This window comes from Canis lupus, chromosome X (assembly GCF_011100685.1).
Source record: "Canis lupus familiaris isolate Mischka breed German Shepherd chromosome X, alternate assembly UU_Cfam_GSD_1.0, whole genome shotgun sequence".
NCBI classification, from domain to species: domain Eukaryota; kingdom Metazoa; phylum Chordata; class Mammalia; order Carnivora; family Canidae; genus Canis; species Canis lupus.
In genome coordinates, this window is record NC_049260.1 from 118,215,090 (window position 1) to 118,240,201 (window position 25,112).

Sequence of the window (25,112 nt, forward strand, 5' to 3'; positions counted from 1 at the left end):
TTATTTTGCTTTTCCTTGGGTTTGTAAATAAGACGAAGGTTGAAATGCATGTTATTCATTCTGCTCCAGGTGTAGCGTATCCACTTGGAGGGTGGTAGGGTTCTCTTTCCAAAAGTGCATCAGGAAGTCAAATCTTTTGACTGGCCGAGAGCATGTGAAGGATCAGCTCCAAACACCATCGTGGGAAGGACCCACTGCAGAAGAAGGGAGTGGCCATCACAGCGCGTTGGCCCATAAGTCCAACCATTCATGTCATTCTCCTGCTATTTACACGTAACTGGGGCTTTATTTCTATCTTTTTTGGTGTTGCTGCTGCTACTGCTGATATCAGAAAGCATAACTTATGCCAATATCAGCCTCAGTATAGCAAATATGGCACAGAGTCCCCTGGGAACTCAGAGACTGGCACTCCCCCACCAAATCTGTCCCCAGCTCAGCATGTCCCTTTCCTCTATGGTCCCGGTCTGTTCTGAGTGAGAGGAATGGATGAGAAATTCTCCAAGTCCCACTCTGAAAACTTCGGTGTGGAATGCTAGAAGTTTGGATTTGCTTCTGAGGATAAATCCTGTGGAAGCAGCAGTACCACGCAGTTCACAATCGGGTGTGACCTGGGGCCACTTCATCTCCTAAGAATTTTCCAGATTAGAAACAAGTGCGAGGGATCCTTTTGGCTTCTTGGGGTTTCACAACAAACTGGAGGCTGTTCAGCGGCCACTACTCTTCTCCAGGTTTGGAAAGAAGGGGCAGTGGGCATCTACCAGTCTTTGATGTTCCTGTCTACATAATAGGAAGGGCTCTGGAGTCCGGCAGTCCTGGATTTGATTAGTAGCTCTTCCAGTTACTAGCTGTGTGGTCTTAGGCAAGCTTACTTCAGCTACCTGAGCCTCAGTGTCTGAGAAGCTGGATCCAGCTAGGTACCCTCTCAGGAGCCTTCCTTGCCCACCCCCAACATCAAACTTATCCACTCCTTCCCTCTAGTTGAGTCCAGCTGAGTTCCAGCACTCTTCTCATTTCTTTGGAGAATTACTGTAAGGCTAGAGGTGATTTATGTCAAGTACTCGGCTCCTGATACCAAATGGTTGCTCAGTAAGCAGGCACTATTATTGATATTATGTTATTAGTGGTTTACTTTTCAGACATCGAATCCACCAACCTTACCTAATTCACAAAACACACACTTTGACACTTATTCACATTCATTCACACATGAGATATTTAACCAGAGGCCAGGCACTTTTTTAGGAACTAGGGCCAGAGCAGGAAACAAAACAGTCCAAAGCTCTGCTCTAGAGAGATTTCTATCAGGTGTAGATAGACCGTAAACAACATACGGATATAATGATAAAATATGTTTCAAGGTGATACGTGTTATGGGGAGAATTCAGAGAAGAGCGCTAGAGAGAAATGGGGGTAGAGTTGCGATTTCAGGATGGTCAGGGAAGGCCTCGCTGAGAACTGGAATCTTGGGCAAAGACCTAAAGAAAATGAGGTAATGAGCCCCTCAGAGGTTTGAGGGAAGAGCATTCCAGGAAGAATAGCACATGAACAAACCCTGAAGCAGGCAGGTACCCACATACCTGGTGTGCCTGGAAACAGTAAAGAAGATAGTTCAGTTGCAGCAGAAGTAAGTAAAGGTGAGAATGTTACCAGAGGAGATCCGACTATTCTCTGGGAATCATTACATAAGAGATGGTAGGCCATGGGAAGATTTTGAGCAGAGGAGAGACCCGATCTGATTTCTGTCATAATAGGGTCACACTGTGGGGGAGGGGCAGGGGCAGAAGCAGAGAGAACAGTAAGGAGACTATTGCCATAATCCAGCTGAGAATTGTGATGGCTTGGACAAGGGTAGGGGTGGTGAGGGTGGTGACAGGTGGATGGATTAGAGACATATTTTGAAGGGAGCGCAGATTACATTTACTGATGGGTTCACTGAATGCAGGAAAAAAATACGGAAATGAAGAATGATTCCAAGATTTTTAACCTGAGCACTTGAGAAACAATACTATTGCTATTAACTGCATAATTTATTATAATTATTATCAACAGCCTGATAACAATGAGATCATACGGAAATATTTGAATTTTTTTTCCTGATAAGTGAACCAGGAGAATGTTAGTCACTTCCTATCTTTCTTATACTAATATTGAAGGGGAAATGTGCAAAATACACCAGGACATTTCTCTTAAGCCAGCAGCTCTGAGTTTGGATGTACATCAGAATCACCTATGAAGCTTATTAAGAAATCCAGATAAGCGATCACCCCCTGAGATCTATGGAATCAGATTCTGTGCTTTAAGCATATGCACACATATACAAGGACACACGTCATGTTGTCACTGTTAGGTTTTTACAGCATTGAATTGGTCAGATGCCTGGTTTGTGGTCCATCACTAAGCAGCTTTTACAACAAAACAGCTGACTGTTTTAAATAAAATGTTTTTCTTCTCTGGATTGTTTGCGCTCATCAGCTCCTGTCCGCCACCAAAGCAAATTGGCCACAGCCGATCCTATCAAGGGAGGAGAGGTTAGGAGGTTGATTGACTCACTCACGTGACCTTTAGCTCACTGAACATACTACTGATTGGCTTCGGTTCCTCTTCTGACAATTGAGAGAGATGGATTCATAAATGCCCAGGGTCCTCTCTAGCTACAGGATTCTATGATACTATGATTCAGCTCTGTCATTATGAAATTGTTAGTAGAAGAAGGCCATTAAAATGGAGTTATTTACTAAACCAGAAACCCAATTGACAGTGATCGATATTTTATTTAAATTACATATGGGGATTAATCCCCAACCCCTGCAGGATAGCATAGTAGCAAGAGATCACAGCCCTTGGAATGAGATCTTTAAGCAAGTTGCTTCACTGCTTAAGCCTCCGTTTTCTCACATGTAAAAAAGTATAGAGTGGGCTTCCTGGCACAGGACCTGGCACGCTGTAGGAGCCTAATAAATGGTCATCGTCCTCATTACCATTGATATTAACTGAAGAATAATTTGTAAGCATTATGCATTTTCAATTGTTATTACAGAAGGCTGCAAATAATTTTGTGAAAGCATATGTTTAAAGGTTTTAGTACTCGTTCTCCGATAGATCTTTCTGAAAAGACACATATGGATGAACGATTGGCAGAAATAGAGCAGAACTTTTCAAAATGTGTTCCGGCAAAACAAACAGAAAAACAAGCAAAAGGAGAGATTGTTGCTGCCTAGCCTTTCACTGGCTGTAAGGCCTTGGACAAGTCACGTATTAAGAACTCAGTAACATTAGGAGCACCTGGGTGGTACAGTCAGTTGAGCATCTGACTGTTGATTTCGGCTCAGGTCATGATCTCAGGATCATGAGATAGAGCCCTATGTTGGGCTCCATGCTCAACGAGGAATCTGCTTGATAGTCTCTCCCTCTGCCCCTCTCCCCCACTCCCGCTCCCCCCTCAAATAAATAAATGAAATCTTCTTTAAAAAAAAAAAAAAAAGAACTCGGGCAGCCCCGGTGGCTTAGCGGTTTGGCGCCGCCTTCAGCCTAGGGCCTGATCCTGGAGACCCAGGATTGAGTCCCACGTCAGTTTCCCTGCATGGAGCCTGCTTTTCCCTCTGCCTCTTCCCCCCGCCCCAGTGTCTCTAATAAATAAATAAATAAAATTTTTAAAAAAATAACTCAATAACATTAAATATTATTAGTATTACCATGACTACATACAATGTGGGTAGTAATGGTGGTTAAAAAAAATGTTTGGTAGAAGAATTTTGAACAAAAGATATGTGCCACCTCCTAATAATACCTTCGGTAGGTCTTAACACTCAGGCATCAGAGGAGAGAGGAACTGATTTTGAAATTAGATTTATAGGAGACTTTCTCTTTATAGACTGTAGATTGTGGCTAGGCTAACAATAACCTGATTTTTTTCTGTCCTTTGAAATTACATATATATTCCATGTATATATAGGGTATCTGCTCATCCTCATGAACTTCCAAGCTCAAATTTCATATTCCTACCATCCTCCCATACCTCAGTAGCTTATTGTCAGAGGTGATGCTCTTGGGGCTCACTGTTCTCAGGGACAAGTTCAGTCCATACCACCTCATCCCGAACCTTCCTGCGGCTCTCTCTGCCCTCCTCCCTCAACTCTGTGATCAGTTCCAGGTGAGGACACAAACCCACCAACCACACAATCTGTAGTGTCAGGTGAGCTCACCTCCCCCTAGAGGCTGGAAAAGAGATGAGGACCCTGCACAAGCATAGACTCCCAGCTCTGATACTGCCATGTAATCAGAAGCTTGCCTGCAATTTGACTATTTCACAATAATTGCCATGTTTTCAATAAGAATGATAAAAAGGCAGATACAAAGGCAAATATCAAGGCCTCTGGCTGACAAAAGCAGATTTCAGAGAGAAATGAGAAAATAGCAACTGACTTCAGCAATAAAGAGAGTATATTTTATACTCCAGGTTTTTTTTTTTTTTCGTTTTGTAAAATCATGACTTTCTAGTAAATGACATCCCAGAAGATATTTATCAAAGACAGAAAGCTGTGGAAAGGAGCACCTCGCATTCGCTTTAATATTTCGCCTTTTCTTTTGACATTTTCTTGCCTAGAGATCTAATTCCATTAAATATGTACATTTTTTTTTTGGCTGGAAGTCTTCTTCATGTATCTTTCAGATAAATCTTAAAAGTACATAAGGTCTGTAGGGCAGCTTTTTTTAAGTGCAAATGAGACACACAGTAGAATATTGTCTATGAGGGTTTCCAAATTATTTATATTCCTGCAGAGCTTTACCTTGCACTTTCTGTGATAATGATAAGAGGAAAGGTGAGATTCCAATGTGCCTTCTGTGGAGCACTGTCAAACCACATTAGTCATATTTAATGTCTGACAGGCAGGGACTTTCTTTGGTTGATCACTACTTTGATTGGCTTTATTAAGCATTGTCATGACCGTAACTTTGCCTGATGGACAAGGTAAATAGAAGTGTGACAAATTGTCAAGTTAGCAGTGCGCTGGATAATATGCCATTGTGCCTTTGCAAATGGGCATGGGTTGACTATTCTGCTTCACTGTTAGACTTCTCTAGAATCTTGCTTAGACTGAAAGTGCTTCCTAAATTGGAAGGATTATATTCCAGAGTCTATAAGCACTGTCGGGGGATTTGGGACGTCTTGGAGTAAACCTTTCAAGCCTAAAAACTTTTTTAAATTGATTTATTTTTATTTCTTGTTTTTTAATTTTGATTCCCCATGATTAACATACAGTGTTATATTAGTTTCAGGTGCATGATACAATGAGTCAACACTTCCATACATCACCTGGTGCTCATCACAACAGGTGTACTTCTTAATCCCCATCCCTCACCACCTCCCTCTGGTGACCAGCGGTGTGTTCTCTAGAGTTAAAAGTTTGTTTCTTCACTTCATCACCCCTAAAAATCCCCTGTAGTTAACCCCTCAGTAGTAAACCACTCCACCAATCCCAGCCTGTGGAAACCACTGATCTATGGTCCATAACAGTTTTATCTGTCAGAATGTCGTATAAGTGGACTCATACAGTATATACCCTTTCCAGTCTGGTTTTTTTCATCCATGTTGTATACATCAGTACTTTCTTCCTTGTTTTCTGCTGAGTAGTATTCCATTTTGGGTGTACCACAGTTTATCTTGTTGGAGGAGATTTGGGTGACTTCCAGTTTGGAGCCATTATGAATGAAATGCTACAAATATTGTTTTTAAAAAGAGTCTATTTCTTGGTTTGTCCCTCTATGTTTTTCATTTGCTCATTTTTTTGCTTCTTAATTTCCACGTATGAGTGAAATAATACAGTATTTGTCTTTGTCCAACTCACTTCACTTAGCATTATACTCTCTAGCTCCATCCATGTTGTTGTAAGTGGTAAGGTTTTATTCCTTTTTATGGCTGAGTAATATTCCAATGTGTCTATGTGCCACCTCTTATTTATCCATTCATCCATCTCTGATACACTCAAGCTGCTTCCATATCTTGGTTATTGTAAGTAATGCTGCTATAAATGTAGGGGTGCCTGTATCCCTATGAATTAGTGTTTTTATATGCTTTGGATACATACCCAGTAGTACAATTACTGGATTGTAGGGCAGTTCTATTTTTAACTTGTTGAGGAATCTCTCTACTCTTTGCCATAGTGGCTGTAACCTACAAGCCTAAAATTTTGCATCCATAATTTCTTCTCTTTATTTTTCATTCCCTACGTTTTCAACTATCTCCTGCATTCATGTGACAGTAAACTCTCACCATGAGTATTCATGAATACAGGATTTAGAATGTCATCTTTCTTTTTTTTTTTTTTTAATTTTTTTTTTATTATTTATTTATGATAGGCACACAGTGAGAGAGAGAGGCAGAGACACAGGCAGAGGGAGAAGCAGGCTCCATGCACCGGGAGCCCGACGTGGGATTCGATCCTGGGTCTCCAGGATCGCGCCCTAGGCCAAAGGCAGGCGCTAAACCACTGCGCCACCCAGGGATCCCTAGAATGTCATCTTTCATGGGTGGTTATTGTGGTGGGATCGGGGGGTTGCATTGCAGGGGACCTAGAGTTGGAGTGATCCAGATTTGTTTGCTGATATGCAACAGAACTACTGCTTCATTACTACATATTTTCTGGGTGTTATCTTTATAGCAGGTAAGACCTGTGTAAAACAAGAGAAAATGCAAAGTCATTGAATAATTAAAGTTAGTCATAGCACCGAGAAGCTACTGCAGGACAGAATAGTCAGGTTGGCATGTGACATTACTCAGAAACTCAGGACTGCAGTGCAGGCTCCAGCCTCCTCAGACCCTCCAGCAGAAATTCATGGTGGCTGCTGGCCTGGGGCCCTATGGGAAAGGAGAGGAGATCACCGTGAAGAGTAGTTTTTCCTTTGAATTCCGAGAGCAGGAAACAAGCACCTGTGATCAGAACGTTCTCTGCCTTCAGGTGACCCCTCTGAAGGCAGTGACACTGAAAACAGATCCTGCACGGTCTTACTGCACACGCGCATGCGTACGCGCACACATGCACACACAGATTGTAATTACGCGAGGTGACAGAGGGGTTAACTAGCCCTATTGCGGTACTCATTTCAGGATATAGAAGTGTATCAAATCATCATGTGGTGCACCTTAAAATCACACAATGTGATATGTCAATTATATCTTAACAAAGCTAGGGAAAAAAATAAAGACAAATGAGACTAGACATCAGAAAGACAGATGTGAGAGCTCAGAGCAAAAGAAAGGGAATGAAGGGGGAAAATCTAGTCCAAAACGCAAATAAACCGTGTCCCCAGTCCACCTTCACCAGTTGGTTTGTAAAAGACATCTTTCCACAAGAGGAGCTCGTCCTTCTTTTCTCCTGTCATTGGATAATTGCCATGGCGTGACTCAACTAATTTTCCTATCACTGAAGACAAGGAAGTGTTGAAGTTACTACATGGTGGAGGAGATGGTGGGAATGACGGGAGAGCACAAAATCTGTTGCTTTTGCAAAATTGTCATCGAAAGGATAGCCAGAACATAAATGATACTGTTTTGGCTTCAAAAGGGTAAGCAGGTGTCTTCGAAGTCCCAAATGAGCTGTGTACAAGCTTGTACAAACAAGCGCAGAATCAGGCCTGTTTGTTATTCACACAAACAGAGTTTAAACCATCTGAATTCCACAGTTCCCAGAATTCAGATGGTGCACAATGGTCCATAATGAGCAGCACCTGTGCTTACCTCAATTAGCAGGCAGTTCTGAACAACGGCAGAAAGGGCTTACTAGAATTTTTTTTTCAATAATAGATTTAGTTATGTCTTTCATAATTGGATTCAAAAGCTCAAAATTTCATTTTGCAACTTGTTCATAAAATTTGTATGAAAAAGTCTGGCATTTATTCAAAAGAAATAGTCTATGAAGGAAAAATTGCAAAACAGCCAACCGCTGGTAACTAAGCAGCCAAATTATAGTCCAAGCACTTGGCAAATACACCATCTTTTTATTATTTCAGTAATTGAATTTCTGTTAAAGCGTGGAGCATAATTTAACATGAGGAATTTATTTATAATACAATAGTGTTTCAGTAATAAATGCATTATTATTGTCACTTTTAATGGAGTCTTATGTATTCCCTCTGAGACTGCGTGGCAGACTTTGAGACAGCCACTGCACCAGTGTTGTTTGTAGACAATTGAATTAATTGGAGACAGGGTCATTAACTCGACCTGAATACCTCTGATTGCTTCTGTAAATAAGGTTAGAGAGCAAATGGCTAATCTTCATCGTCATTATAGATTCCTCTTACATTTTCACACTGCCTTGTATGTTAAGATCATTTTGCTAAGCAGCTTTTCAGACTCTCCTCATATTTACAGTATTGTCTTGCGTGGCACATAACCATAATTGTATCAGACTTATATTACATTCTCCATATCTTTATAAAACACGATACTAGAAATGAACCTATGTTGAATCACAACTCATAAAAACCATTAGACCAATAAATGAATAAACCACAGTGTCTAAGCCATCGTATTAAAGGAAAGTAAAATCACAGAGCAAAAGTTGCTTCGGTCTCCTCTTGCAGATCCATGTACAAGTTGGAAACACAATTAACACAAGATGGGCTCCCAAAGATGCCATCTCTAAAGAAAGAGCACAGCAAGGGGAGCTTTGATTAAAATCTCAGTATGTGCCAGGTGAGGCTATGCCCCTTCTTTCCCTACTATAGCAGTGTCAATAACATACAAATTATAGGAAGTTGGGTCCTTTTTCCCTGTTTGTTCTGAAATGGAGTTAACTGACAACTATTTGAAACATAAATATTAAGAACTTTTAAATACTTGTTATTTTTCATAGATTAGCATGTTAGAGGCATATAAGATATTTAGGGAGGATTTGGGACAAAAAAAATCTCCCATTATAATGACTCAAATAATTCAAAAAGAAATATACTGGAAACATTTCTAAAAATGGACCTTCTCAAGTCATTTTAAAATACAATTCAGAAAGAAAAGACCATTAAAAATGGACAATGTTATGTGGAATAATGAGACTTTTTACAAGATACCAGAACGAGGCAGAAGAAGAGGAAGAAGAAAGAGGAAAGAAAAGTAATTCTATACTTTATAATTTTTCTTGACAAAACAAAAAATTACTGGAAGTATCAGATCATCAGTACTAGATCTGTACTACTAGATCATCTATACTACTAGGAGGGGGTTAATTCTATACAAGCCATAGCTCCAACACCAGGAATTTATCATTGTCTTACCACCAACTGGAAGCCTATCAGTTTTTTCAGCTTTATTGATATAAGATTGACAAATAAAAATCATACATTTCAGATGTACACTGTGTCATTTTCATAGTCATATCCATTGTGGAATGATTACCACAACCAAGCTAATTAACACTTCTGACACCTCACATGATTACCTTCCTTGTTTGTGGTGAAAAGACTTGATATCTACTCTCTTAGCAAATTTCGAGTATACAGTACATTATTATGAACTATGGTCAACAGGCTGTACATTACATCTTTGTAAGATGAGTAAGTTTGGGGCATCCCAGGTGGCTCAGCGGTTTAGCGCCGTCTTCAGCCCAGGGCATGATCCTTGAGACCCAGGATCGAGTCCCACATCGGGCTCTCTGCATGGAGCCTGCTCCTCCCTCTGTCTGTCTCTGCCTCTCTCTCTGTGTCTCTCATGAATAAATAAAAATATTTTTAAAAAACAATGAAAATTTGTACCCTTTGACCAACATGTCCCCTTTTCTTCCAACTGCCCAACCCCTGGTAACCACCATTTTGCTCTCTCTTACTATGAGTTGGACTTTTTTTTTTTTAAGATTCCACATGTAAGTGAGCCCATGCAGTATTTGTCTTTCCATCTGGCTTGTTTCCCTTAGCATAATGTCCTCCAGGTTCATCCACGTTGTCTCAAGTAGCAGGATTTCCTTCTTTCTTAAGGCTGAATAGCACTCCATTGTAGGGGCTCAGTCAGTTAAGCGTCTGCCTTCAGCTCAGGTCATGATCCTGAGGTCCTGGGACCGAACCCCACATCAGGCTCCCTGCTCAGTGGAGAACCTGCTTCTCCCTCTCCTCCCTGCTCATGCCCTCTATTGCTATCTCTGTCTCTTTCTCAAATAAATAAATAAAATCTTTAAAAATAATACTCCACTGTAAATACATAGATTGCATTTTCTATATCCATTCATCTGTTGGAAAACCCTTAAGTTGTTTCCATGTATCGGAACCCTGTCAGTGTTCATGAGTTTCATGGCTAACTGAAAGTTCTCATTTCCCTTGGCTACTTAATGAGTCTTGTCCAACAGATAGAAAAATAACCATCATTTAAGTTCTTTCAGATTTTTTTGCCTTTATACATTATTTATAAAACTAACATATGATGAGACCTTGAGTAATAGTTGACCCTCGTATATGTGAGCATATACTTGTGTCTCCTCTTAAAACATAACTTGAACCCAAATAGGGCTTAATGTAAACATTGGCCAGCAACAATATCTTCTCTATTAAATGCTGAATGCCCAGTATATACTACAGAGGCCAACATTTCTGTCCTTATGCAGCTAATAGCAACATTATTTTTAAAATTAATATTATGTACCTCTCTTGAAGGATGATACTGCTCCCAATATTTTTTACTTCTTAGCCAGCAATCTTAATTGATGCTGCAACTATCTGACTTCTCTTGGTCTTAACCATCTTGGATTTTAGCTAACAGATGTATACACAGTCACATATACTATCACTCACAGGCACATGGGCACACACACACACACACACTTAAACATGGGCACACACACATTCTCTCATTCAAATACCTTGAATTTGGGTATAGCTGTCTGAAATATGTATCAAAACATAATTATCATCAAAGGGAACATTTTAACATCTAACCTTTCTGGAAGATATTTCTCCCAACAGATTTTGTTTTTTTTGTTTTGTTTTGTTTCATTTTTTTGTCCATGTTTCCAATTGGCAGAGTCATTATGTAGCTCAAGCAGTGTAGACTCCTGGAAACTGCGAAGGAATTTGAGATACTGAGATACCATTGATACTGTCAGACACATAGTCACACCTCACTGAAAGTACCTGTCTCATGTGGTTTGCAAATGAGCATATCTTTCTCATGTTGCATGTTTAACTTATGCCTCTAAGTTGTGAATGTTTTGTCTTCACTGTGACTCCCTAAGGTGGACCTTTGTTTGGGCTTAGCTGGTGGGGCCCTGTATAATTGTGACTTGCTATTGACATAACTCTCGGGACATGCACATTCCCAGGTTTTTCTGCTGACCACAAATGTAATTTGCTTAGCCTCACAAGACATTTTTAATTGTCTGTTTTTAAAGTCCTTTTTATTCTAAATTCTACCTTCTTTGGAATTGCTGAATTTCCCAAATTCTCTGCATGACAAATTTCTCCACATGACAGATTCCTCTTAATGACAAAACCAAACACCCTGACCTTATTACTACCGGCCTGTTTGTCATTATCTCGATCCTGCCAGTTCTTGGAGAAATGCCGAAGTTTGTTTCCATTTCTTTCTAGGTCAGCTTTTAAGTGGCTCTGAGTTCATTTGTAATATGGGATCGCCATTCTTGTTGCTGCTGTTCTAGATTCAAGTGTAAGCCCTGCCATTCCATATACAGGAGTCAGCGTTGGCTAAGGCTGCCTGTGCTCAGCTATCTTATCCCTGGTGGCTATGCCCTGACTTTTGTGTAAAGCAAGTTTGGGTGCAAGATGAGGCGAGTGTGGTTCCCTCTTCTTCTCTCATTTGCACTTGACCTCCTTTAATTTAGCACTGATGAGAAGGGAGGCTGTTAGCTGGAAGGCAAGATTTGGGGGCAGATAGCATTATGGGATTAAGAAGATCCAGTGTTTCTTTGCTGTCATTCAAAATAACAGGAATAGGAAATTCTGTTTAAAATAGCTGGGCTTTTTTGACTTAGAGGGCTTCTGTATAGAAGATTTCAGATGTCAGCTTTAAATATGACATTGATAGTCTTAAGCAAAGAATGGGAGTGAATTCTTGTAGAAACTGTCGTTTTTTTTTTTCCCTGCCTGTTTATTAATGGTCTTTGTGATTTATAGTAAATGCTGGGGAGGATTTTCAGGACCATTTATCATGGGAAGGGAACACCTTCTTGTTCTTAATGTGAGTGTGTCATAATTAGCAAGGCATGTGGGCTAGGAGATTTAGTTCTATCTTTTGTGAAAGTCCTTCAACCTCATATTTAATCCCAAATTGATTGAATATTTTTTCTTCCATGAGGAAATTAATTATGCCACTAGGAAAACCATCAAGTAGAAAGGGAGTTAATATCAAGCACAATGTAGACTGGGCTGGTTAATGTATCAAAATGATATGACAAGAGTAGCTCACATTTCACACAAATCGGAATAATGGAATCATCATTTTAATTAAAAATAGGAAGGCCTGTGTGTATGTGCAGCACTCACTTTCAGTAAGAGCCACACCATTTATTTCTCATATTCATGCATGTATATGTACTCTGCAACCCATCGATGGCTGTTGCTCTAAATATTGATCACAGGGATCCCTGGGTGGCGCAGCGGTTTGTCGCCTGCCTTTGGCCCAGGGCGCGATCCTGGAGACCCGGGATCGAATCCCACATCGGGCTCCCGGTGCATGGAGCCTGCTTCTCCCTCTGCCTGTGTCTCTGCCTCTCTCTCTCTCTCTGTGACTATCATAAATAAATTAAAAAAAATTAAAAAAAAATAAAAAAAATAAATATTGATCACATTAAAAATGGCCATCCTGAGAAGTTGTGTTTTGCCAAGGAACTGAAGCTGAAGAAAGAGGCAGACACCATGATGGACCAGCATCCACTCAGCCAGTTGAAAGATTACAGATCCATCATTGGGAAACCTATTTTCTTCATTATTTTCATCAAATTAACTTATAACTCAGGATATTTTGGTATTGCCTGGGTTTGCCTAAGTATAGACTTCTGTTGAGAGTCAGCAATACATAGACATTTCACAGTTAAGTATCATTCTTTACCAGGTGACCTCATTTGTGTGGATTGTCTACTCATTATGCAGCCATTTGGAATATTTTTTCATCACCAGAAAATTGTATATAGGTTATTATGCTAGGCACCTTAGGATATATGAAATGACTGTACAATCTGGCACCTGCCATCACAAAATGTATGGTTTAGTTATGGAGGCAAAAGGTTAGCCCAATGAAAGAATTTGAAAATAATTAAGTAACAAACAGTGATGCAGTTAGAGCAAATAAATCAGAATAGGGAGGTACCAAGGAGAATTAAAGTCATCGGCGAAGACCTGATATTATTTGAATTTGAGCTTAAAAGATAAAGATTTAAGCAAGCAGAAGCAAGGGGGGAAGGTGCTATCGTAGACAGTATAAATGGGCTGAGCAAAGGCTTGGGGGCAGTGTGGGAGGAAGGAGGAGACAAAAGTGGCAGATGTGCTGGAAATAGAGGGGAATAAAAACCAGCACTAGGGTAGGGTGGCTATGGAGATAGATCTCAGCAAATCCCATGGAGAAGAGCACATCTACCTGTGAGGGAGTCATTGTGAATTCTGAAACCAAGAGATCTCATGTTGTATATGGTCCCTGGGACCAAGTACAAAAGAAGTCAAAGCTTTTAGTCCAAAAGGGAGTGAGGTCAAGAAGAGTAAGGGAAGGACACCTGATTTGCAATGGCAAGTGGGCAGGACAGGGATTAGTGGCTGCAATTGAAAGCAATCTCAGTAGATCAAAGAATTACAAAGCCTGATTACTGGGTTTATAGAAGTCTCTATAGAAGTCTCTAGTGGTTAGGAGGCAGAACCAGCATGCGTTGACCACATCTTTAAGATGTGTCATGGTGGAGGAAGTTCAGTGACTGTTTCCTGATTTGGAACCTGCAGCCTGGTCCCACCGAGCAGGGCTGTCTCAGTGCCTTCTATTCCTTACAGTATGTGTTACGTTACTGCCTCTTCCTCGTGGTAGGGTGACACACTGCACTGTTGCAAGTTGTAATTTTTGCCATTCACTTGAGGCTTTTATTGCTGATGTTTGTAATATATTTCAGGCACTATTATGAGGACATATTTAGTAAGGAGACTGTATGAGTTTTATTTTAGAAATTATGTGTGTGACTTTGAATGCCACACATTGAATGCCCTGCCATCCCACATACAGGAAGGGCTTTTTTTAAAAAAGGTATTACCTTTATAATTAAAAAAAACCTTTATTTTAGAAGTACATGCCTCAGTATTCATAAATATATGGGGCAATGGGAAGTAGAGGATCAGATCAACTTTTCACTGTGTGCCCTTCAGTATCTTTTGGATTCAGTATCATATGTTTATTATCTATTTTAAAAATATATGATTTTTGGAATGACGCAATGGTGTGAAATCTAAAGGGCATTTAAATTTCCCCTCCTTAATCTTAACAAACTTTTCATGTATGTGGAAGAGTTATCCACTGTGAGCTATAAATCTCCTCATCTAGACTCAATGAGATTTCTCCTTTGAGTCAAATGCAGCACGGGTTTGCCTAGCGTAAAGCATTTATGGCCTTCAGTGTTTTCAGCATCACATTCTTGCAGACAATCTCATTTGGTCACTTGAATAAAGCATTTGGAATTAATTCTGTGTCCCTGTTGCCCTTTGATCTGATGACAAGGGTGGGTTTTGTAGTGGATCCCCAATCACTTTCATTTCCTCAAGCTGACTTGGCACTACCGAAGCAGCCACAGCAGCCTGATGAAACCCCTGCCTCCTCAGGCCTCAGACACATGACTTTGACTTAGAGGTCCTGGAGCTTCGTGGCCAAGGTGGACAGGATACCTGTTTTATCTACCCCCCCCCCCCACTACTCACTGTTCTTATGACAACCAAATGAGATCATGGGAGTGAAAATGCTGGAACATTATCAAGTGCTCCACAGTTAAAAAGTATTTTGGTCTTATTCATCCAATGATGAGAGAATGATGAGAGTTTTGGGACCATGGGGACATAGACAATAGGCAGTGGATATACCTAGGGACTGTGTTCTCAGAGATCTATAGAGAAGACTTATTTAGGGCTTTACTCTAGGGTGCCTTAGGTTCATGACGCATTTACAGTGTGTGTGTGTGTGTGTGTGTGTGTGTGTGTGTGTGTGTGTGTGTCTGATAAAGCCTCTGGCTTTAGAAGCTTACCCTCTAAATCAAGTGTCTGTGATACATCAGGTAACAAATCAGACATGAAGGGGAACAAACAATACTGATAAGGAGATTGGCATTGAGAGACATCAAAGAAGAAATGTAGTCTAGGGAGAGACTAGAAGAGGGATGCCCACTTTCCAAATCAAGAGACCACTCTAAGCATAATGGGCAACAGAAAGAAGCCATCAAGCAAAAAAAAAAAAAAAAAAAAAGTAGAGGCTTGTGTTGAGCTGCTCTGAGCCCATCTCCAGCCTGCTCAACACTCTCCTGGTACCCTTAGCACTCTCCTGGTACCTTCAGCCTGCCTGTGCCCAGGCTCTCCTGCTCATCTCCAGACCAGTTGTGTGCATACAGTAAAGAGATTCCTACATTGAGCCAGCTTCCAGGTTTGAGTCACCCAAAGCACATATACTCTGCTCCATGTCAGATTTGTGACTGATGGAATTCTTTGTTGGAAGGCTTAGACCTTGTTTGAGATTCTTGGCATCAGGATCTCTCTGGGTTCCTTATGAGTGTGAATCATTCACCCTCTGCTTTGGTAGCAACCAGGGCTTGTGGGAATCGGTGTTCACAGCCACTTGCCTGCCTTCATTCTCTCCCTTGCTCCCATTTCTTTTAATTTTAAGATTTTTCTTTATTTATTCATGAGAGACACACAGAGAGGCAGAGACACAGGCAGAGGGAGAAGCAGGCTCCCTATGGGGAGCCTGATGGCAGGACTCGATCCCAGGACCCCAGGATCACGCCTTGAGCCAAAGGCAGATGCTCAACCACTGAGCCACCCAGGCGCCCCTGTTACTCCCATTTCTGTAAATGTACTTTGAAGGCAAAAGGGACAAAAATACTTGGCTGCCTATGATTTTTGGCCACCTGTTTAGCTGTTTGATTGAAGCAACTCTGAGCGACAGCAGAAAAGTCTGTGTGGCTTTTAATTATTTCCAGAAGCATTTAAATGTCAGTTTATTCTCCCCAGTGCAAAGTGTGATGTTCTCAAGATATCACGGGCCCATTAGCCAGAGCTGAGCAGCCTTACTGGGAGCACACCGGCGCCTCCACAGTGCTGGCTCACCACAGACTGTGCTAGGCGGGAGCCAGGTGCCTTGGTTTTCTTTTTGTTTTTCTTTTTGTTTTTTCATTTCTTTGAAACTACACATTGAACTTTATCCCATAGTATCCTTAAAACTATTTTTCACCTTGACATTGTTTGTTACTAAGTCTCAGTATTCTCGGCTGTAAAATGGAAGTAGTAAGAGTGTCCTAGATATGGCCATTCCTGCAGTGGATCCCACCCTGACCCTCGGCTAGGGTGGTGGCAAGCCGCCTTTGAGGCTCGCAGGGAGCCACAGGCCACATTCAGGGAAGACAGTTGTGCCTTTGGCCAAACACTGGTTGCAGGCAGGCAGCCTCCGGAAAGTTGTCAGCTTCTCAGAAGGAATCTGATAAAACCTCTTCAGGCACAATTGCCCAAAGAAAGCTTAAACTTGACCAGGTTAGATTTAAAATAGCACAAGGAGATCAAATCTGTCTATTACTAAAGGAGGACAGAATAATTATGGAAACATAAAATCCACAGTCAATCTCAAAAGTCTATTTTTCCCCTTAGTTTCAAATTCACGAAATTACATTTTGCACGAGCAGCTTGTATCTGAATAGCCCATGTAGGGTAGAGCTTCACTCTTCTCTGTGTGGCCCACCAACCAAGAGTGTCACATCACCTGCCAGTGCATTAGAAATGCAGAACTTGGGATGCCTGGATGGCTCAGCAGTTGAGCACCTGCCTTTAGCCCAGCCATCACTCCAGGGCGTGATCCTGGAGTCCCGGGATCGAGTCTCACATCAGGCTTCCTGCATGGAGTCTGCTTCTCCCTCTGCCTGTGTCTCTGCCTCTCTCTGTGTCTGTCACAAATAAATAGAGTCTTAAAAATTAAAAAAAAAAAAAGAAATGCAGAACTCGGGGGATGCCTGGGTGTCTCAGGGTCTTAGCATCTGCCTTTGGCTCAGGTCATGGTCCCAGGGTCCTGGGATTGAGTCCCACATCAGGCTCCCCACAGGGAGCCTGCTTCTCTCTCTGCCTGTGTCTCTGCCTCTCTCTCTGGGTCTTTCATGAATGAATGGATAAAATCTTAAAAAAAAAAAAAAGAAATGCAGAACTTGGGTTCCATCGAGGCCAAGCTAATTTGATTCGAGTCTGCATGTTAGTGTGTCTCCAGGTGAGTTGCACATACACCACAGTTTGAGAAAGCTCCTCTAAATGTACTCACTCAGTCCTCTCACAGCCGATGTGAATATAGTAGACCCATTTCACAGATGAGGAATTGGAAACCCTATGTTCAAGTGCTTAGCCTGAGGTCACACAATAATAAAGTATCCAAGGTGACATTCAAGAGATTGTCTGATTTCCAATCCCATGTCCTTCCCACTAGATTAAAACTACCTCTTTAAAACCAGTAGGGGAGGGAGCTCGCTTCTATTGGCTAGATGAGGTGCTGCTTGATTCATGAGTCTTATTAGCCAATTAGATGTTTAAAATTAAAAAATAAATAGTAGGGGAAACATAGCTGTTTAGATGTGTGAAATAGATTGGAAATGGAGACAGGCCATAGAAGGAAAATAAGACAAGGGCCTGGGGCTGGTCAGTCCCCAAAAGGCTAACCAAGGGGCACCTGGGTGGCTCAGTTGTTAAGTGTCAGACTCATGATTTCAGCTGGAGTCATGACCCCAGGTCCTGAGACTGAGCCCTGTTTTGGTCTCCATACTCAACAGGGAATCTGCTGGATATTCTCTCTCTCTCCCTCTCCCTCTGCCCCTTCCCTTCCCACTCCCCTCCCCTCTCTAAAATAAAAAATAAATAAATAAATCTTTGAAAAGAAAAAAAGGCTAACCCAACTGGTTGCAAACCAAATGTGATTATGCAAAGCCATTGCCAAAATCACTCATCAGTATCACCTCATGACTTGAGGGATCATGACTTGAGCCAAAATCAAGAGACAGGCGCATGACCAACTGAGCCACCCAGGTGCCCCAGCTGTAGCATTTTAAAAGTCTTTCCTGATGTTGAGGTGAGATCTTCCTGACTAGATCTCTAGCTCACTAGTACCAGTTTTACCTTGGAAAAAGGAAGTAGGTGTCGATTAGGTAGGGACCAATAAGCAAAAACTGCTGGTGATAGACCAATAGGAGGATCCAGTCATTTTCAGTTTTTTTAAAGATTTTATTTATTCATGAAAGACACACAGAGAGAGGCAGAGACATAGACAGATGGAGAAGCAGGCCGCCTGCAGGGAGCCCAATGCAGAACTCAATCCCAGGACCCCAGGATCACGACCTTAAGGCAGACACTCAACCACTGAGCCACCCAGGTGTCCCTCCTAGGGCCTTCGTGACACAGAGCTCTGGCTCCCAGAGACCCTGTGACTACATGGGGCCACCCAGGTGATCCAGGATCATCTCCCCATCTCAAATCCTGAATATAATCATCTCTGCAAAATATCTTTTGCCACATGAAGTACCATAGTCACAGGTTCTAGGGCTTAAGACATGGACATCCTGGGGGGAATCACTATTTTGCCAAGCCCAGATCTCTTTAGTCAGAGCTTTAAACAATCTCGTGTTCAGGAACTTGCCCATGAAAATGAGTATGAGCGGGTAGGGGTGCATCTCCTTATCACTCCTTACAAATAAGTTGAGCAGATCCCATTTCAAAGACTATGATCAGACAAAAGGGCAGATACCCAGTGTACACATGTTGGACAAAGATTATCTCCTGTGTAGCCCAAATTGTAACTGGACAGTGATTCACTACCCCCGCTCATCAACAGCGTGAGTGCTTTAACACAAAAGACACTCGATCCCAGGTTGCTGGCGATAATACTGGGATGTCAAGCATTTTACTTTCAAACTGTGTTTGGGGACCACCTCAGGGAGGAGGACATGCTGCTGGCAATGCCCTCTCCCAACTCCTTTCCAGATTTCTGTTGCCACCAGGACAACTCTGCCCTTATCTGTTTTCTGTAATTACGCTTCTGCATACACTTTCTATTGGATGAGGGTGCCACATGGATTTTCTGGGGTAAGTAGGATAGTTATCAAAACTACTGACTCAAACTAAAAATGGATTCCTCCTACCCCTCTGGCTGGGATAGGTTCAGAGTTCAGAGTATCTGCCTCTAGTAGCCTAGCGTGGTGAGGCAGGGGAATTGTTCCAGTTCCAGAACCCCGAGTTCAGAGAGGAAAATGAAGAAGAGAAGTAAGATCAGCAATAAATGTTGATTCCTTTGCCCCAGGGCCATCCCTTTACAGCCTAATGATGACTTCAAATATGGAAGCATTTCAAATTATCTGGGAGACAGACATTTGATCCCTATAAAACTGCAAAAAGGTAACATTGATGAAATTAGTACAAGTCCTAACTGAAGACAAGGGTTTAGTACAGGACACTCCATCAGACATCTCATGCTACAGGCCTTTGGCACATCCTGAGCCTTGTGAAATGCATTGCCAAGATCAGTAACATTGGGACTTGCTTGTCAGACCCTTCCTGTGTATGTTTCCCACTACGAAGTTGTCATCCATTCTGGAGCCTTTCTCGTTTGATGCCCACACAGCTTGATTGAGCAGAATGGCCAATTCATCATCCCTGTTTATCTCCTGAGAAAGGAATTTACAGTTAAATTAGGATTAGAATCAGCACTGATGCAGATGTTTGGCTTTCTGGAGGCTGTTAATCTGAATTAGTGAAAAGTCTGATTTATAAAATAGCCCTACAGAAATGCAGCGTTAATCCTCTGAGGCTCACACAAGAGCTCTGTGACTGATAAAGTGTTGCCAAGAGCAGGTCATTGCAGAGCTGCCTTAAGGAGCAGATTGGATGGTGCAGACATGTCCCCACACGCTTCCTCTAGGGTCCTAAAGAGCCCCTTATAATCCTTTATACACAATATTTTCATAAGGATCAGAATCTTTGAGCTGGAAAACATGTTAAAGATCACCCGACCCCATTGGGACCCACGATAGGAATCTGTCTTACAATGTTCTCTGTTGCCGGCTACCTGGTCATCTTCAGGTATTGAGCTCAGTGGCCTACAAAGCCTTGGCTTCTTTCTGTGGCCAGTTGTAGATTTTTTTTTAGACAGAGAGTGGGAGGGAGGGGCAGAGGGGAGAGGGAGAGAATCTTAAGCAGGCTTCACGCCCAGTGCAGAGCCCAAAGTGGGGCTTAATTTAATGACCCCTGGGATCATGACTTGAGCCAAAATCAAGAGTCAGGTGCATGACTAACTGAGCCACCCAGGTGCCCCAGCTGTAGCATTTTAAAAGTCTTTCCTGATGTTGAGGTGAGATCTTCCTGACTAGATCTCTAGCTCACTGGTACCAGTTTTACCTTGGAAAAAGCCCAGAACAAACCCACCCCCTTTCGCTCAAGACAGACCTTCCAGGTTTATTGAAGAAGGGGCCTGGTCAGTGTAAGCATGGAGACAGAACAAACCCACCCCCTTTCGCTCAAGACAGACCTTCCAGGTTTATTGAAGAAGGGGCCTGGTCAGTGTAAGCATGGAGACATCATGTCTAGAGATGAAGGTGCCTAGACTACCACTCAAAACCCACCCTTCTCCCCTGGTATGCTGAAGCCTTCCACACCAGGCCAACTGTGCCTGGAACAAGGCTTTGTAAATGCCTCCCAATCTTCTCTCCCACCGGCCTGCTCTTTGATCCTTCCCTAGCCCTGAACTTCTCCCCTAAGGTCTTTGACTTGCCATGCCAGTTCCTTTGCCCTCAGTCTGGCCCCCAACCATGAGGACCTACTAAATGGACTTGGGGTTTCACTACTCAGTGAAGATCATTCGCACTGATGAGCACAACAGCGGATTCTGCTCTCTGAAAAGGTTGAGCTGCTGACCTCGAAGTTGTTATAAATGTGGGCCCTTGGAGAAATTTTATTACATTGGGGTGAAGTCACAGAGTACAATTGTAATATTTGCAGACTATGGAGTAGATGGTTTTCATACACCGAATGTCAGTGATTTTTAGTATAACACGTTGTAACCACGAGCCTTCTTTTAAGAAGCAGTTGATTAAACTATGAGTGGATATGGTGCCTGGGAAATTATCCTAATACAGTTCGGTGAGTGAAGAATGTGTAAACTGCACATTCCTCCCTCATCTCCCAGGCAGGAAGGACCCAGTATCACGGGGGCTAGCTTCACTCGTAGCCACTTTTGTATGCATTTGGGAAATAAATTGGCGATGTATGAAAAGAAATGCAGCAGAAGGGGAGGAGGGATTTAACTGGCTAAGCAGCTAACGGTTCACTGTCAAGACCCGGAAGTGAAATATTCTGCTGATTTGCCCACTCGTAAGTTCCACCGTGGCTTCTAGACAAGAATGTGACCCCAAGCCTGTCATCCTCCTGTTGATGTCTGGACTGCTGGGGAAGGCAATGTTTTGGTTTTGCGTTCATTTTCTGTCCCCAGGAGCTGCTGCAGCTGGGTGCAGGGTAAGCCCAGAGAAGCAAGGGTCAGAGAGACTCAAATATGGGCCTCACATCCCTCAGCAGGCTGGGTGCCGCTGGATCCTCCAGCCAGCTCAGGAACAGCAGGTGGATAATAGAGGCAGAGGGAGGTACTGGGGAGAGCAGTTTTGCTTGCATTTTCAACAACTCTTATTCTCTCCCAGGAATGCTGGCTCTACTCCCCCCCAACCACCCCCCACCCCTGCCCCGTTTCCAACTGTGCAGCTGCCCAGAGAAAGCAATTCTTTCTCATTAAGATGCGCATGTCCTTGACCCCCAGCTGGAGTCCTCTTAGTGCCCTCTCTGAATTCAAGTCCATCATCCTCCTTGGCCCCCAGTATCCATGTTCATTGACAGAATACAAAAAGCTGGCGAACCTCTTCCTATTCCTTTTACACACATTTTCCTTAAGGGGACATTGTCCACATTGACTGGCTGTGGGGTCCTCCTTGAGAACATGGCCATGGATTTAGCTGTAAGAAGTCTTAGGGACAGGGGACCCCTGGGGAGCTCAGTGGTTGAGTGGCTGCCTCTGGCTCAGGGTGTGATCTCAGGGTCCTGGGACTGAGTCTTGCATCGGGCTCCCCACAGGGAAGCTGCTTCTCCCTCTGCCTGTGTCTCTGCCCCTCTCTCTGTCTCGTCTCCACCATGAATAAATAAAAGCTTTAACAGAAAAAAAAAGAAGTCTTAGGGAAAATAATTTTAGGTCTCATTTTATTGGGTCTTGGTTAAGGTCACTGTGACTTTTGAAAGTCTTTATTTTATATCCATATCTGTCTACATTTACATGTACATGTAGTGTCTGTTTTTTGTATGTGGTTTCTGTCCATATCCACAATCCCTTAATCACAATTATGAAATTGAGAAAGTCCTGAGAGCTGTCATTTTCTAGAACTTTGGGACAAACTCATTTCATGACAGAACCTGACCTCTTACTGTAGCAGTATTAACGAGTCCTACGAAGGGGTGCTTCCCCAGATCCCACTGGAGGTATATGTTTGTGGTAGATTCATGTTGTTAAAATTAAAAAATCCAAACATCAAAATTCTTCTCCCCTGCAAAGGGCTTTGGATAAGGAACACCTGTGTACAAATGCACACATACAAGTTTCCAGCTAAGCCCATGAAGCTTTATTGTGGTATAGCTGATGAATACGTTTATTCTGGTCAATAAAACGTCTGTGCTTCATGTGTATCACCTCAATGCATTCAGCTTTAAGGGAATAATCCCTGGGATTGTTTTGTTTCTTACAGCAGTTGCTCAAAAATAATCCAGTAAATGGAAACACTATCCAGAAATATTCCAAAGTAAATCTAGACTTGAGTTTGGTAATATTAGGATGAGCGGAGTCTTGCGAGAAGCCAGACATTAATGCACAGATATGAAAAGAAACTAGGAAGCCGCTTTTCACTTGCAAATCATAAATGTGAGTATGAGTTCGATTTTATCTCAGTCCAGCAGCCAGTCAGCTCAGGGCTATGGATGCTCCGTGCCGGACTGGAAACGTTTCTTGGGGGGAATTGAGGCCAAGTTAGCATCATGTCTGGATTGGTCTCATTAAATCTGTTCCCTCCGTCTTTATTTAGTAACCAAAGACAAAAACAATTGATTACATTTAGAGGGCATTTTGCATAAATATGGAATCTTCACTGCCGTTAAGGAGAGACCTGAAAAAGAACGCAGGGAAGGAGAGTGCTGGGTTGTAGGTCCCTGCCCCCCCACCCCCACCCCACCCCCACCCCCCATTGGGGACACACACGCTTGCACGCACGTGCTCATGCACATACACACACACACACACACACACACACACACGTCTCTGAGTGCACTTTCCCAGGGGATACAGTCCCCTATTTCCTCTGCTTCCCCTAATCTCTTGGTGTATTTGGCAGAGAAATGTACTTTCAGATAGCATTTACTTAGCAGATAGCATTTTAAAATGAGCTTTGCTATATGAAAGAAAATACCTACCTGGGAGATTAAAGGAGCAGTCTTTAGGGAGGGCAAGGCACATGGCATGAAAAGGCTCTCTGCATCGGATAGGGACTTACTAGGGGGCCATGCTGCCTTAAAAGGGAACCTGTTCCTCCCCAAGCAGCAGCTGAGCAGAGCTCCAGCTTAGCAGGCAAGAGCTGTAATGTTGGAGAGAAATAGGCGCTGCTGAGAGAGTGGGGTGGGGGCAGGCAAGGAGTAATGCTCTGTGCTTCCAGAAGCCTTCAGCAAAGGGGTCCTTGGAGACCCTCTTGGTGCCATTTGAAGGTGGGACCACAGGAGGCTGATTTGTCACGGGCACAGGGAGCAAACGATTGGTAAGGAAAACTATAGATTATCAATAAAGACAGACTGGCAAGTGGTGTCAATTTTCAAGTGCCTTTCATGGTCAGCTTTACAGATTTGAAATCAAGCCTTAGACTTGCTTAGTCCTTTATGATCATCCCTCCCAGTAAGAGGTGTTTTCCAAAGGGTTCACAAAAATTGGGGTGAGGGAGGCCAAGAAATGGGACTCTAGTTCCTTCAGGGCTGGGTGCTGGTACTCAGCAGTGAATATGCTTTTCACAGCCCCTGTGCTTGGAGTTCCTAGCTCACTTCTCCGCCTAGGCCTGAGGCAGAAGCAAGCCTCTCTCCCTATGGACTTAGTTTCCTCCACTTAAATGGGGGTTGAATCCCCCCTCCTTGGTGAGAGGAGTGTACTGTGTGTATAGCTGAGATCACAGCCCCGTGACAAACCTCTGGGTTTCTCAACTAAATGGCACCAGAAAGTGAAAACTTACCCTAGCCAAAAAAGCCTGGGATCGTTAAGAATCTAAGGCTGCGAGTGGGTCTGTGGTATGTGCATCTGTGTCCAGAAGGCATGTGCCCTTGGCTTCAGGTTTTCATGTGCAATGTGGGAGGCAGGGCTTTCCCAAGAGGGACGGCAGTGTCGTGGAACCCAAGGAACTTGGCCACACGCAGGCTGGGTTCTAATGAATCATTTGACCTTTGGCCACACCCGGCGCCTCCTGAGCCTCACATTTCCCATCTGTGGAATGGGACGATGTGCTCTGCTCTGCCGGGACCTGACACATCACAGGCCCTTGTGCTGAACGGGGTGGGAGAGGGGCTTGATGTGCTGATTTGAGACGCAGTGAGGCAATGAGTGATGTGATTTTCTTTCAGCCCACTCCTGGCCACACCTCAGCCTCCACCTGCGGTGCCAGCCAGTGGGGCATCTGGCAGCTCCAGTGACTCTGAGAGCAGCTCTGAGTCAGACTCAGACACTGAAAGCAGCACCACCGACAGCGAATCCAATGAGGCGCCTCGTGCGGCCACTCCAGAGGTGAGTGAAGGGACCGGGGGCCTAGAGTGCAATTTGCAGGTCCCCAGGGTGGCCCTCCTGGGCACGTGCGTGTGCGCACAAG

General features: G+C 43.0%; 1 protein-coding gene across 7 annotated transcripts in view; it reads left to right on the forward strand.

The window, feature by feature from the left end:
* The window catches only part of AFF2 (AF4/FMR2 family member 2), a 468,843-nt gene that overhangs the window by 408,062 nt on the left and 35,669 nt on the right, over positions 1 to 25,112 (forward strand). For all 7 annotated transcript variants that reach the window (XM_038588490.1, XM_038588488.1, XM_038588491.1 and 4 more), the window contains one exon: positions 24,871 to 25,030. In XM_038588490.1, coding sequence (XP_038444418.1) covers positions 24,871 to 25,030 — 160 coding nt within the window. The remainder of the gene's footprint in view (positions 1 to 24,870; positions 25,031 to 25,112) is intronic.